Source organism: Pristis pectinata, chromosome 16 (genome assembly GCF_009764475.1).
Source record: "Pristis pectinata isolate sPriPec2 chromosome 16, sPriPec2.1.pri, whole genome shotgun sequence".
NCBI lineage: Eukaryota > Metazoa > Chordata > Chondrichthyes > Rhinopristiformes > Pristidae > Pristis > Pristis pectinata.
In genome coordinates, this window is record NC_067420.1 from 33,210,024 (window position 1) to 33,223,826 (window position 13,803).

At 42.3% G+C, this 13,803-nt stretch overlaps 1 protein-coding gene across 2 annotated transcripts; it reads left to right on the forward strand.

The window, feature by feature from the left end:
* Window positions 1-4,534: 4,534 nt before the first annotated feature.
* Window positions 4,535-13,303, forward strand: rps21 (ribosomal protein S21). Of its 2 annotated transcripts, XM_052031376.1 has the most exons (6): window positions 4,536-4,596; window positions 9,106-9,203; window positions 9,288-9,351; window positions 11,179-11,250; window positions 12,243-12,298; window positions 13,224-13,303. In XM_052031376.1, the coding sequence occupies exons 2-6, from the start codon at window positions 9,154-9,156 to the stop codon at window positions 13,231-13,233; spliced, it is 252 nt and encodes an 83-aa protein (XP_051887336.1). In that variant the 5' UTR covers window positions 4,536-4,596; window positions 9,106-9,153; the 3' UTR covers window positions 13,234-13,303. The 2 variants fall into 2 exon arrangements, with proteins under 2 accessions (XP_051887337.1, XP_051887336.1); XM_052031377.1 differs by lacking the exon at window positions 13,224-13,303 and having other exon boundaries at window positions 4,535-4,596; window positions 12,243-12,302.
* The last annotated feature ends 500 nt before the right edge of the window (window positions 13,304-13,803 follow it).

Genomic DNA, 13,803 nt, shown 5'->3' on the forward strand with positions numbered 1-13,803 from the left:
TGTCGCCACGCTTCCAGTGCCAATATAGCATGCCCACAACTTCCTAACCTGTATGTCTTTGGAATGTGGGAGGAAACCGGAGCACCTGGAGGAAACCCACGCAGACATGGGGAGAACGTACAAACTCCTTACAGACAGTGGCGGGAATTGAACCTGGGTCGTTGGCACTGTAAAGCATTATGCTAACCGCTACACTACCGTGCCAGTTGCCATGAAGGGAGTGCAAGGAACATTGACTGGACTGATCCTTGATCAGCCAAACTGTTATACCTTAGGTCGACTAAATTTTTAAAATTTTTAAATTTAAATTTTTTTAAAATTTTTTTAAATTAAAATTTTTTTTACTTACAGCGTGGTAACAGGCCCTTCCGGCCAAACAAGTCCACGCCACCCATTTTAAACCCATGTTAACCTACCCGTATGTCTTTGGAATGTGGGAGGAAACCGGAGCACCCGGAGGAAACCCACACAGACATGGGGAGAACGTACAAACTCCTTACAGACAACGACGGGAATCGAACCCCCATCAGCCAGGGCTGCATTCACTTGAGTTTAGAAGAATGAGAGGAGATCTAATTGAAACATGTGAGTTCCTGACAGGGCTCAACAGGCTGAATACAGTGAGGACATTTCCCTTGGTTGGGATGATGAGGATGGGGGAAAGGAGTAGGGAGTAATCTAAAACTGGGGTTTACTGTCTCTGCATATAGGGTTAGACATTTAGGACAGAGATGAGAAACTTCTTCACCCCATGTGTTGAGACTATGGAATTCTCTATCATGGAAGGATGTGGAGGCCAAGCTGCCGAATATATTTAAGAAGATAGATAGATGTATTTCTAGACACAAAAGGCACAAAGGAGTATTGGGAAGACAGCAACAAAATGGGATATCAAGATAGTGTAGGCAAGCTCTTCTAAGTCGCTATCTGCAAGGAAAAATGGCACAGACTTCCCACAAATAATGTAAAAAATGGAGATCACTAGGACCCTTTCCTCCGTACCCACTTCACTCCCCAGATAATACACACACCCCATATTGTTCTAACTCACATACATTAATAAACAATTAATACCCAAGAGGAGATGATATTAGCTAACAATCTTCTTCTATTGAAACTTGCAAGTAGGGATCATCATGGAATGGAGCTGTATAAGCAAAGATTACTCTCAATTAGAACAGTACACAGCGGGAAGTCAATTGAAACAGGTGATCTAGAAACTGCTCAGCCTATTATACAGACAATGATTGGTTCCTCAACATGTACGTTGTTTATATTTATTTGAAACAAATCCTGATGAGGCATGTAGCCAACCTCGTGAGTGTGCAGATAGCAAACCAATGGATAACAAGAACTGAGTGTTTTGAGCAGGTTTGATGGGCTGAATGGACTACTTCTGCTCCTATTTTTCCAGGTGTCTATAGATATGGATAATAAGTTATGAAAGGACACTTTACACTACAATGGACATTTTTAAAATTCTAATTGTGTTATTTCTTGTATAATTTATGTTTCTCTTTTGAATGTTGTGTCTCTAATGCTATGTGCCTGTGATGCTGCTGCAACTAAGTTTTTCATTGCACCTGTGCATATGACAATAAACTCGACTTTAACTTTGAAGATAGCCAGGTTTATTTATAATGCAACTGGGTGCCATTGGCTGATGTGGTGAGCTTTAATGGGCATTTCTCTGTAACTATAACATTATATTCTGCTTTTTGTTATTGCAATGGTCTGTATGGATGGCATGCAAAACAAAGTTTCTCACGGTACCTCAGTACATGTGACAATAACAAGCCAATTACCAATCTTTGGTATGGCAACTTCCCTGCCCAAGACTACAAGAAACTGCAGAGTTATGGACACAGCTCAGCACATCATGGAAACCAGCCTTCCCTCCATGGATTCTGGCTATACTCACTGCGTAAAGCAGCCAGCATAATCAAAGACCCCACCCACCCCAGACATTCTCTGTTCTCCCCTCTCCCATAAGATACAAAAGCCTGAAAGCACGTACCACAGGCTCAAGGGCAGCTTCTATCCCGCTGTTATAAGACTATTGAACGGCTCCCTAGTATAATAAGACTATTGACCTCACAATCTATCTCATTATGAGATTGCACCTTATTGTCTACCTGCCAGCACTTTCTCTGCAGCTGTTACACTTTATTCTGCATTCTGTATTGTTTTCCCCTTGTACTACCTCAATGTACTGCAGGATCTATACGATCACATGCAAGACAAGTTTTTCACTGTACCTCGGTACAAGTGACAATAATAAACCAATTTCAGTTCTGTGGTTCTCCCAAAGTTATGAGATTGAGGAGGAACACACACAAAAAGCGTTGGAAGAACTCAGCAGGTCAGACAGCATCTATGGAGGGAAATAAACAGTCGTCGCTTTGGGCCGAGACCCTTCATCAGGACTGGAAAGGAAGAGAGCAGAAGCCAGAATATGGTGGTCAGGGGAGGGGGAGGAGGACACACCGGCAGGTGATAGGTGAGTCCAGTTGAGAGAGGGAAGGTAGGTGAGTGGGAGAGGGGGGAGATGCAAGAAGCTGAGAGGTGATAGGTAAAAGAGGTAAAGGGCTGAAGAAGGAATCCAGTAGGAGAGGGCAGTGGACCATGGAATAAAGGGAAGGAGGTGGGGAATAAATGGGCAGGTCATGAGGGCAGGGGAAGGGGGCCACAGGAACGAGGGAAGACAAAGGTAGGGGAAGGAGAGAGTAAAAAGGGGGGAGAAGAGGAGAGGAGTTACTGGAAGTTCGAGAAATCAATGTTGAGACCGTCAGGTTGGAGACTACCAAGGTGGATTATGAGGTGTTGTTCCTCCAAACTGCGTCTGGCCCCAATGTGGACATCTGAGACATCCTCCTTCTTCAGTAAATGGGGTTTACCTTCCACCACCATTAATGCTGCCCTCACCTGCATCTCCTCCATTTCCGGCACGTCTGCCCTCACCCCATCCCACTCCCCGACATAACAGGGACAAGGTTTCCCTTATCCTCACCTACCACCCCACGAGCCTCTGCAACCTCCACCACCTCCAAAGGGATCCCAGCACCAGGAACATCTTCCTCTCCCCACCCCCCTCCACTTTCCGTAGGGATTGCTCTCTCCGCAACTGCCTTGTCCACTTGTCCCTCCCCACTGATGGCCCTCCCAGCACTTATCCCTGCAACTGCACCAATGAGGCAGCGTATCACCTGTGAATCCAAGGGTGTCATTTATTGCTTCCGATGCGGCCTCCTCTACGTTGATGAGACCCGACACGGATGGGGTGACTGCTTTGTCAAGCACCTTCGCTCCATCCACCACAAAAGCAAAAGTTAAAGCCATCTCCCAGTGGCCAGCCACTTCAATTCTACACCCCACTCCCATGGCCTCCTCTACTGCCATGCTGAAGCCAGATGCAGGTTGGAGGAACAACGCCTCGTATTCTGCCTTGTTAGTCTCCAACCTGATGGACTTAACATCGATTTCTCAACTTCCAGTAACTCGTCCCCTCTTCTCCCCCCATTTTATTCCCTCCTTCCCCCAATTTGTCTTCCCTCAATCCTGTTGCCCCCTCCCCCTTCTCTTCCCCCACCCTCATGACCTGTCCATCTATTTCCCACCTCCTTCCCTTTATTCCATGGTCCACTGCCCTCTCCTACCAGATTCCTTCTTCTTTGCCCTTTGCCTCTTCCACCTATCACCCCTCAGCTTCCTACATTCCCCCCCCCCCCACCTGCCTACCTTCCTCCCTCACCTGGACTCACCTATCATCTGCCAGCTTGTGCTCCTTCACCCCCCGACATTCTTATGGTGGCTCACAAGAGATTCTGCAGATCCTGGCATCTGGAGCAACACACGCAAAATGCTGGAGGAACTCAGCAGGTCAGGCAGCATCTATGGAGGGAAATAAACAGTCGATGTTTCGGGTCCAGAGCCTTCATTAGACCTGTATAGATGCTCCCTGACCTGCTGAGTTCCTCCAGCATTTTGTGTGTGCTGGTATTGTTGTTTGTTCTTCATCAAGAGACAAACTTCGGGTAGGTTTAACATCTGAACATTTTATTAACCAACAACAGACAGGTTTGCTTTCCCTCTCTTTTCACAACCACTTCCTGTTCCTCCATGTGACCCCTTACATTGCCTTCTGGGAACTGTAGTTCTTTATTATGACTACATAATAACACATAATAGCACAGGTGTTGATTTATTATTGTCACTTGACCCGAGGTACAGTGAGAAACTTGTCCTGCGTACCACTCGTACAAGTGTATTGTTCTTATTCTGGCTTCTACCCTCTTCCTTTCCAGTCCTGATGACCCGGAACGTCGACTGTTTATTTCCCTCCACAGATGCTGCCCGACCTGCTGAGTTCGCCCAGCACCTTGTGTGGGTTGCTCCGGATTCCAGCATCTGCAGACTCTCCTGCAGCACCGAGACTGAGGAAGTGCCCAGACCAGGGTTTGCCCCGCAGCCACGGGCATTGCCCCGCAGTGCGCGCGCATCCCGACGCGGAATTGGGGCTCGCGCGCCTGGGCTCTCTGACGTCACGTCCGCCGCGGCGTCCCCTCTCTCTTTTCGCTGTCGGCCATTTGCGCGGAGGTGAGTCCGGGCTGTGAGTGAGGGAAAGGCGGCCGCCTGTGCCCCGGGGCCCGGACGTGGCTCTGGTTCTGGTGGGGGATGGCGGGGGTTGTGATCGGGGCTGGGGCTGACGCTGACGACGGGCAGGGGAGCCCGGTTGATGGGAGCGGGGCCACCGCGTGTGTGAGGTGAGGCGGGCCGAGCCGTCGGTGCCGGGACCGTGTGGAGGCAGCACCGGGGCTCCCCGGGCGGGCCGCGTTCCCGCCGGGCGGGCCACCTCCCCGCCGTGTGTACCTGAAGGCTCTTCTGAGGAGCCCCAAGATGTAGGAACCGTGGCAGCCGGTTGGTGCACAGCAAGATCCCACAAAAGGCCACGTGACAGCCATAGGGCTCTCTGTTTTAGTCACCTCGATGTGAGGAACGTTACTGGAGGTAACTCCCATGCTCTTCCAGTAATTACCATCAGATTTAGCCCCCCCACCCCGAGTTGGTTTAACCTTGTGGCCGGAAGATGCCACCTTCAACAGTGTGCCACTTGGTTAGAGAAACCCACAGGGAGCCAGCCTGCATTTCTGCCATCTTTGGTGTGGGACAAGAACCGGGAAACTTCAAACTCTAAATTGCTTCCTGCTGAGCCCGATGGCTCATTAACAGTCTTCATCCATTGAAACTTGCAATTAGGGATCATCACACAGCACATCATGGAGTCATCAGCTGCTTTCCACATACTTCTGTTTTTATCGGTGTCTCGACTGAAATTTCAGCACGAGTGGCGGTGGCAAGTATGTGGAAAATAGCTGACGATTTCACCCTTAGTCTGAGTCTACATCAGGTCTGGCTCAGCTGAAAGCACTTGCCTGAGTCTGAAAGTTCCTGGTTTATGTCCCACCTCGAAGATCACAAAAATCATCGGTGGGTGCTGGAGACTGACGAGTGTTTGCATGCTGATGTCAAAAGTTTTAGAGTCACATGCCTGAAAATATGCAGTTATGGCAACCATAACAAACACAAATACTAGTGAAAAGCCTTAAATCTCAGAGCCAAAACAATAATAAAGAAGAGAACACCTTTTTAAAAAAAAAGGCCTCTGTGGTTTGTGGTGCAAATTTTACCTGCATTGTGCTTGAACCCCAGTGATACATAATTTAAATCAATGATTTGGCTAAGGGGACAAAATGTCACATTTCGAAGGTCACTCTGATACATAACTAATTGAGATTGTGAGAAGGAAGGAGATGCAATGAGGCTTCAAGGGGGTATAGGCACGCTGAGTGAGTGGACAAGAACATGTCTAATGTGGTATGCAAAAGAAAAAAGCGATGTATTTTTTAAACATTGAGACATGGGATAATGCGGATGTTCAGAGAGATACAAATATCCTTGTAAGCAAGTCACTAAAAGCCAATTTACAGGTGCAGCAAGCAAATAGAAAGGCAAATGGCATATTGGTTTTTATTACAAGAGGGTTTGAGTCCAGAAGTGATGGTGTCTTACTGTGATTATGTAGGGCCTTGGTGTAAACTCATCTGAAGTATTATGTGCAGATTTAGTCTCTACCTAAAAATACGGATATACTTGCCACAGCAGGAGTGCAGTGAAGATTCACTAGACTAGTTCCAGGCGTGGTGAGACTGTCAAATGAGGAGAGGTTGGATCACTTAGGCCCATGTGTAATATTCAGAAGGAATTTTATTGAAGAATACAAAATTCTGAGAGGGTCTGACAGGCTGTATGCTGGGAGGATGTTTCTCCTTGCTCTGGTGTCTGGAACCAAGGATCACAATCTCAGAATGTAAGGAAAGACGTATAGGACTGCGAAGAGGAGGAATCTCTTGACCGAGTGTTGAACCTGTGAAATTCATCTCCACTGAAGGCCAAGGAGGCCAAGTCACTGAATAACTTGAAAAGAGAGAGATTTCTAGGTACAAAGCATTAAGGGGTTTGGGGAGAGAGCTGGAGTATGGTATTGAGATCGAAGATCAGCCTTGATTGTATTGAATGGTGGAGCAGGCTCGACAGATCAAAAGGCCTTCTAATTTTCTATGTTCCTGGCTCTCATTTCTTATATTGAGATTTGCAAGATATAAGCCTCCCAAATGCTACATGGCAGTTACAGGCAGCAGTAAATCTATCCACCTAAAGACAAAAGGGCCCTGCAATTTACTTTCCCACAGGGAGGTAAATGTAAATTTTGAAACTGAGTCCCTCTCCCAAAACAATGCAATGAAGAATATCGTGATTGTCCCTTTACCTGTTGTAGGTTTTCTGATTCTTTTTTACATTGTTCATTTACCAGCATGTTATTTCTGTGGCTACATACAAGAAACACTGTCTCTGCAGTTTGGTTTGGTTCTGTGACCTCCATTTAATCATATTGTCTTTGGTTACTTTTGCCCTTTCTCATGCTGTCCTTTACCTCTCTCTAATTGTACAATATCTTCCTCAAGCTCCGAATATTGAGATAGAAGGCTGGTCTTCAATTCTTAGGGCAACTCCCATGTCTGAAATAAGATTACAGGACGAAAGTAAAGTCAACATGTGGATTGAATTGAATGGCAGGACAAGTTTCAGGGCTGAATGGTTTACTGTTGTAATCACACCCATGTCCCTTTGCAACATTGTACAAAAATAGTGTAGAATAAACCCAAATTTACCCCCAGTCAAAAATTGGGAAACTCAAAAGTGATGTTTAGCCCCAGCTACAAACATTGTTCCATCTTCCTTTCTGCTTGCTGAACCAAAGTATTCACACCTCATCATGCTTGGTACTATGAACATGAGAAGCAGGAGTAGGTCAGTTGTCCCCTTGAGCTTGCTCCATCATTCAAAATGATCGTAGCTGATCCCAAAGTTGGCCTCAACATATAAAGGCGGTACAGTGGTGCAGCTAGTAGATTTGCTTCCTCAGCTTCATTGACCCTGGTTCAGTTCTGACCTCCAATGCTGTCTGAATAGAGTTTGCATATTCTCCCTATGATCATGCTAGTTTCCTCCTGGTGCTCTGGTTTCCTCCTACATTCCAAAGACGTGTGGGTTGAGAGGTTAATTTGTCACCATAATTGCTCCTACTTTGTATGTGAGTGATACAAACTATGGTGAGTTGAAGGAAATGTGGGGAGAATAAAATGGGATTTGTGTAAATTTGTGCTTGATGATCAACATGGACTTGGTAGGCTGAAGGGCTTGTTTCCATGCTCTGTGACCTCTATCTTGTACTCATCCCATGACTCCCTTGTAATTCAGAAGTTTGTCAATCTTGACAGACTGTCAGACTCCACTTCCAGAGTTCTCTAGTGTAGACAATTCCAAAGATTCACAACACTCAGAAAAGAAATTCCTCCTTATTCCTGTCTTAAATGGGTGACCTCTTATTCCGAAACTGTATCTCCTACTTCTTGATATCCCCTCCAGAGGAAACATTCTCTCAGCAACTACCCTATCAGTCGTCCTCTGAGTTTTATGTTCAATAACTCACTTCCCATTCTTCAAAACTGCACTGAGTATAGAATAGACTTCCAACAACCCAATATCTTAGACCTCTACTTCTGTAAGATTGTACCTCTCTGCTGAAAAACAAGGGTTTTTCTTACCCTCAAAAATATCCATTCCAATTCCCTTTTGGCAGTCTCTTGTCACCCACCTGCCATGAAGTAGAGCCAGACTAATTGGTGTCTGTATCACAGCTGTCACCAAGTACAGCTCATCCATAACCCTAATGTTTAATAGCCTAGATTACCAGAGCTTGGGTTTTAACATTTTCATAATCAGGTTTGAATATTTTTTGCCATTTCCCTTACCTCAGTAACTATGAATGTCGGACCTTTCTGGCCTCTTTTGCTCCACAAATGTTGCCTCGCCATCTTTTGAGGTTTATCTTAAAACTTCCCTTTTTTGGTCATCTGCCCTATTATCTCTTGCTTTTGGATTTATACCAGATTTTCTCTGATTGTAGTACTATCAATCACGATGAAATGTTTCTGTCAAAGTGCCACGTGAATGGAAAGTCATTAAAGCAAGAACAGTATTGTATAAATCAACAAGAAGCTGTATTTATGCACCTATATTTCAGCCTGTGCTGAAGCATGTGAAACACCACCACCTCCAAGTCACATCCCACTCCTGTGTTGTAAATATATTGCTGCAATGTTGCATCTAAAAGCTGGAACTCCCTATCCAACAACACCGTTCACCACTCCCATCTCAAGTGCATTTAAGAATGGGCAGTAAACAGTGGTCTGCCAGTGGCATCCACATCTGTGCATTTTTATTTTGCTTTTTTTTAAATTTCATTTATTCATAAATATCTGTCTTCAGTTTTTTAATGAGACTTCTTATTTAAAACTCAAATATAAGCTATTCTGTCATGTATAATTCTGGACCAATGTTTGGCAAATAATGCTGAAAATGAAGTGATAAAATGGAGTGTTATATTGCTTCAGGAATTTATACAGTAAGGTGGCTTAACATTTAGCTGAAATGTAACAGACCATTTGAAACGACTGTTAACATATTATTTCTATATCTCCATAGATCTCTGTCACAATTGAATAAAAGCCCACCGGCTGAACTAAATCCAGCATGCAGAACGACGCAGGAGAATTTGTTGATCTTTATGTTCCACGCAAATGGTGGGTATGAAACATGTGCACGTAGTGACCTGTGCATCACACATGATATCTATGTTATCTAATTTGCTAATTTTTGTCTTATAGCTCTGCTAGCAACAGAATTATTGGTGCCAAGGACCATGCCTCCATTCAAATCAACCTTGCTGATGTGAGTCATACCTAAGTAGGTTAGAATGTAAATGTTGAGCATTTCTAAGGTTAGAGGTTGTATGGGCGGTATTGGAAATACTCATGTCCTTATGGTCAGGTTGTGAGGGAAATATATTTAAAATTCAGGATGATTTTGAGACTAAATGAGGAGAAATAGTGGGCAGGTTTAAGAAAGTCAGCAGAAGCAACCAATAGGAATGTTCTTACACAGTTACTATGATTTAAAGTGCCCAGTCTGGAAGGTGTGGTGGCGGCAGAATATATATTACCATTCAGGAGTATTGCATTAATACCCAAAGGGACGAATTCACTGGGCAACCGAGAATGAATGGGAGTGGGTCTAATTGGTTGCCTTTGGGGATTCTTGTTCAAAATGATGATTTGATTAAGTAGAAACTTTCTGGTGCCCAAAGTGGTAGACACCAGCAGACACTGATCTAAGGTAACCAGCAAAAAGCATCAGCCTAAGCATTAAGAAAGAAAAAGAGAAAATACTGGAAATATTCATCAGTCAGACAGCATATATGGAGAGAGAAGCAGAGCTAATATTTCAAGCAGGTGACTTTTTGTAAGAATTGAGGAAGTTTTAAGTTGCAGAGATGGGGATGGTCACGTAGAAGGAGGGGAGAGAAGGGAGCAAAAGAAAAGGTCTGTCATGGAGTTGACAGTGGGGGAGATTGAAAGACACATGATGGTGGGCAGTACTGACTGAAAGGGTGGTAAAGGTATGTCTGAGAAAGTTTAAATACCAGTATTCTAAGATGAAATAAAATGTTCTCTTTGCACCTTCCCCCTTATCTGCAACTTAAAACTTGATTGATTTAAAAGTCATCAAACTAAAATGTTAACTCTTTCTCTCTCCAGCCTGACGAGGATTTCCAAAATTTTCTGTTTCTATATCAGATATCTTGCGCCTTTTGGAATTTGCTTTTGGAGTTCATTAAGAAACATTTTAAAAATATAATGGCTTGTTGTGATTTGGAATGCACTGCCCAAAAGGATGATGGAAGCAGATTCAGCAGTAATGTTCCAAAGAAAATTAGATAACTTGAATGAAAGTATTTACCGAGCTAGAGGGAACAGCAGAGAATTGGGACCCTATCAGATCTAGCTGGGGCAGGGTAGTCCAAGTAGCCATTTCCATGTTGTATCATTCTATAATTTTTTTTATCTGTGACTAGATAATGCAAGTGCACAGGAGATTTTTTTTATTTGTACTTCCTTTTAAATATATACAAGGGAGGATTCTTAAAATCCATTTTTAACCAGAATGTTAGTTGTCTTTCTATTTGCCTGTACTGTGCTCACTCTACAGGTTCATATTTAGGCATGAGGTGCAGCAAGACAATTTATGGTTTTCAATACCTATCAAATTACTTTCTAAGTGTCCTTCTAAGTTCTACTGTCATTCTCGTTACTATATTCCTGGGTTTTGTGTCATCTATATACTTCATACATAAGCCCTGGTACCAAAATCCAAGTTGTTAATGTCTATAAAAAAGAATAATTGTCCCAACAGTTACCACTGCTCCAACTAGTCAGGAAAAACATCCATTCGCCATTACTCTGTTTTGAGTCCATTAGCTGATTTTGTATCCATTCTGTCATTGCTGATTCAACCCCCTAGGTATCACTGTATTTGGTTCTTTGCCTTTTGATTATTCATGTCCACGTCAACATCTACGTTGCCCTTCTCAGTTCTCACTTTCACTTCATCAAAAGTGCCAATTCTGGTGTATTGGCTTGATTGTAGTCTTTGTTTTCGTGTTTCCAAGATGTCCCTTTGGTAATGGAATCATTTATCTGTTGAAATGTTTTGTCTTAGGTTGATAAAGTAACTGGGAGATTCAATGGACAGCACAGAACTTATGCCATCTGTGGAGCTATTCGTAGAATGGTATGTATATATTGGAAAAAATAAATGCATTACTTGCAGAGTTTTTATCTTATAATTTGTAGGCTGCTGGATTGCCAAAGGAGATCAATCATTGAGTTCTGTGAAATTGTACATTAAATGTTATATTACAGTTACGATGGACAAACGTGTCTGCCCTAATGTAGCACTTTTAAATGAGAACACACTTTTGTATTTAACTCTCATTGATGGGAATTTTGGGGGGCTCTTAGAGTTTCCTGATCTTGGTTATTTACATGGAAGGTATGTGTGGATTTCCTAGAATCCACCACTTTTCAGATGTTTAAATTTAAAGTTTCACCCCAATTACTTTAACAAGTTAAATGTGTAAAATAAAAGTAATTGCTTTTGTCTGAGTGGGAGCTTTTATCTTCCATATTGAGTACACTAACACACATGAAGATTTATTCATTATAGGAGGGCTTCAATTTTAGTGTAATTTCTGTAGAAGTGCCTTGGCTTGGCCATTTCTTGGTCAAAGATGAGGGAGAAAGTGCTTTTTGTCAGATTGTCTTAGGGCAAGGTGATGGTTCTGGATAGGGAAGAGAAATCAACAGAGTAGTAGATCATTATTTTTCTGTTGCCTCAACTTGGTAACGACGTTTATTTACTCTTCATTGGAGTTCTTGAGGAGAAGCAGAACTTAGCTATAGTCCTCCTGAGAGAGAATTTTGCTGTTTTTGTGCGTAATGACCATGGTCGATGACTGGTCAAGTGAAAAGACCCATGAAATATGCTGCTTGAGGGTTGGAGGTGAAAAATCTGACTTGGGGTGCTGGTGCACGTAACTTGTGTGCCACCTCATTGTATTGTAAGTATGTACTGAGCTAATTTTATAAAATTGCATTTGTAGCTGGATCTGCACCGACCACTGTTTCTTTGCATTCATACATTTGTTTTGGTGACAACAGAATGCTTTCTGACCAGTATGCATTTGAAAACTCATTTCACATTTTCACTCTTTTTCTTAACAGGGTGAATCAGATGATTGTATCCTGAGGCTAGCAAAGAACGACGGGATTGTGGCCAAGTAAGTTAAATATTGAAGCTTTCATCTGCATGATTTTATTTGTATTGGCATAGTTGTATTTTTAAAACTCACAAGGGGTTGAACTGGAAGTAGAGTGCCTTTCCATTTCTGAATACAGGAAATTGTGTACAAGAATCCAAGTCCTTTGTGAAGTTTATTAAAAGCAGATAATACTGCAAATGCTCATCAGATCAGGCAGGAGATTAAGATTTCACTTGTAACTTTCAACATAAGTGTGACAAGTTTGATGAAAGGTTATTGACTTGAATGTTAAATCTGTCTCTCTCTCCTCAGATGCTATTTTCAGCATTCTCTTTTTATTAAAGTATGTCCAAATTTAATTTTATGTAGAACTTTTAACGTTAGCAGATGAAGACAATCTTGATCCATCAGTATAGAATGGATTGATCTGGAAATAAAACAAAATGTCTCCACACTGCTACCGATCTCTCCTTTTCCTCTACCTTTCTCCTTTCTGAGTTCTAAAATCTTCGTAATCTCCTTTATAGGCTCAGAAGCAGTACATTTGTTAAGTTTATGATTGCTTTTTTTGTGTTCAAGGTTTAGTATTATTTGAAATGTGTGTACAGATGTCAAGTAAGTATAAAAAGCAGTACACACTAGGAAATAAAACAGAAAGTGTAGGAAATAACAAACAGTTCCCCTTCAATTTCCTCTCTTGTCAGGGTTTACATGGGCCACTGACAGGTCTTTCCATGTGCAAGTAGAAATGTTGGATACTTATAGCATTTGCATTTTCATTACCTAGCTTAGTTTAATGGTTTTTGCTTTATAAATATGGAAATGCTTGTCAACTTCACTTATAAGATTTAATTAAACCCTACAATTTTTAAATTGACATATCTAATTTTTCTTGCCCTTTTTTCTGAATGTGCTTTTTAATGTGTGTCCTTTTCCTTTTCAGGGCTGTCTAACAAGCAGAAGACTTGCGTTTGAGAAGGCTGATGTTTGTATAGAAATAAAAATAAACTCAAGCAAAACATAGTGGTTGTTGTGTTCTACAATAGGTGACTGATGAATAAGTCAGTAGAGGTATATAAATTGGTAATTCAAATATTTCACATTGAGCAATAAATGGCATCATTGCATTACGTACAGGGCACATCTTTATAGTTGAACTGGTCCGTTCAGTTTTTTTTAGCCTGAATTACTTTCACACCCTTGTGATCTAATATGCTGCTAAAATGATTATTAGAAAAACAAATTTCAGTGTTCTCCAAAGTTTATGCTTTCTGTGACCCTTGATTTAGAATTGGAATTGGTTTATTATTGCCACGGTACAGTGAAAAAATTGTCTTGCATACCATTCATAGAGATCAATTCATTACACAGTGCATTGAGGTAGTACAAGGTAAAGCAATAACAGAATGCAGAATAAAGTGTAACAGCTACAGAAAAAGTGCAGTGCAGTTTGATAATAAGGTGCAAGATCATAACAAGGTCAATTGTGAGGTCAAGAGTCCACCTTATTGTACTAGGGAAAT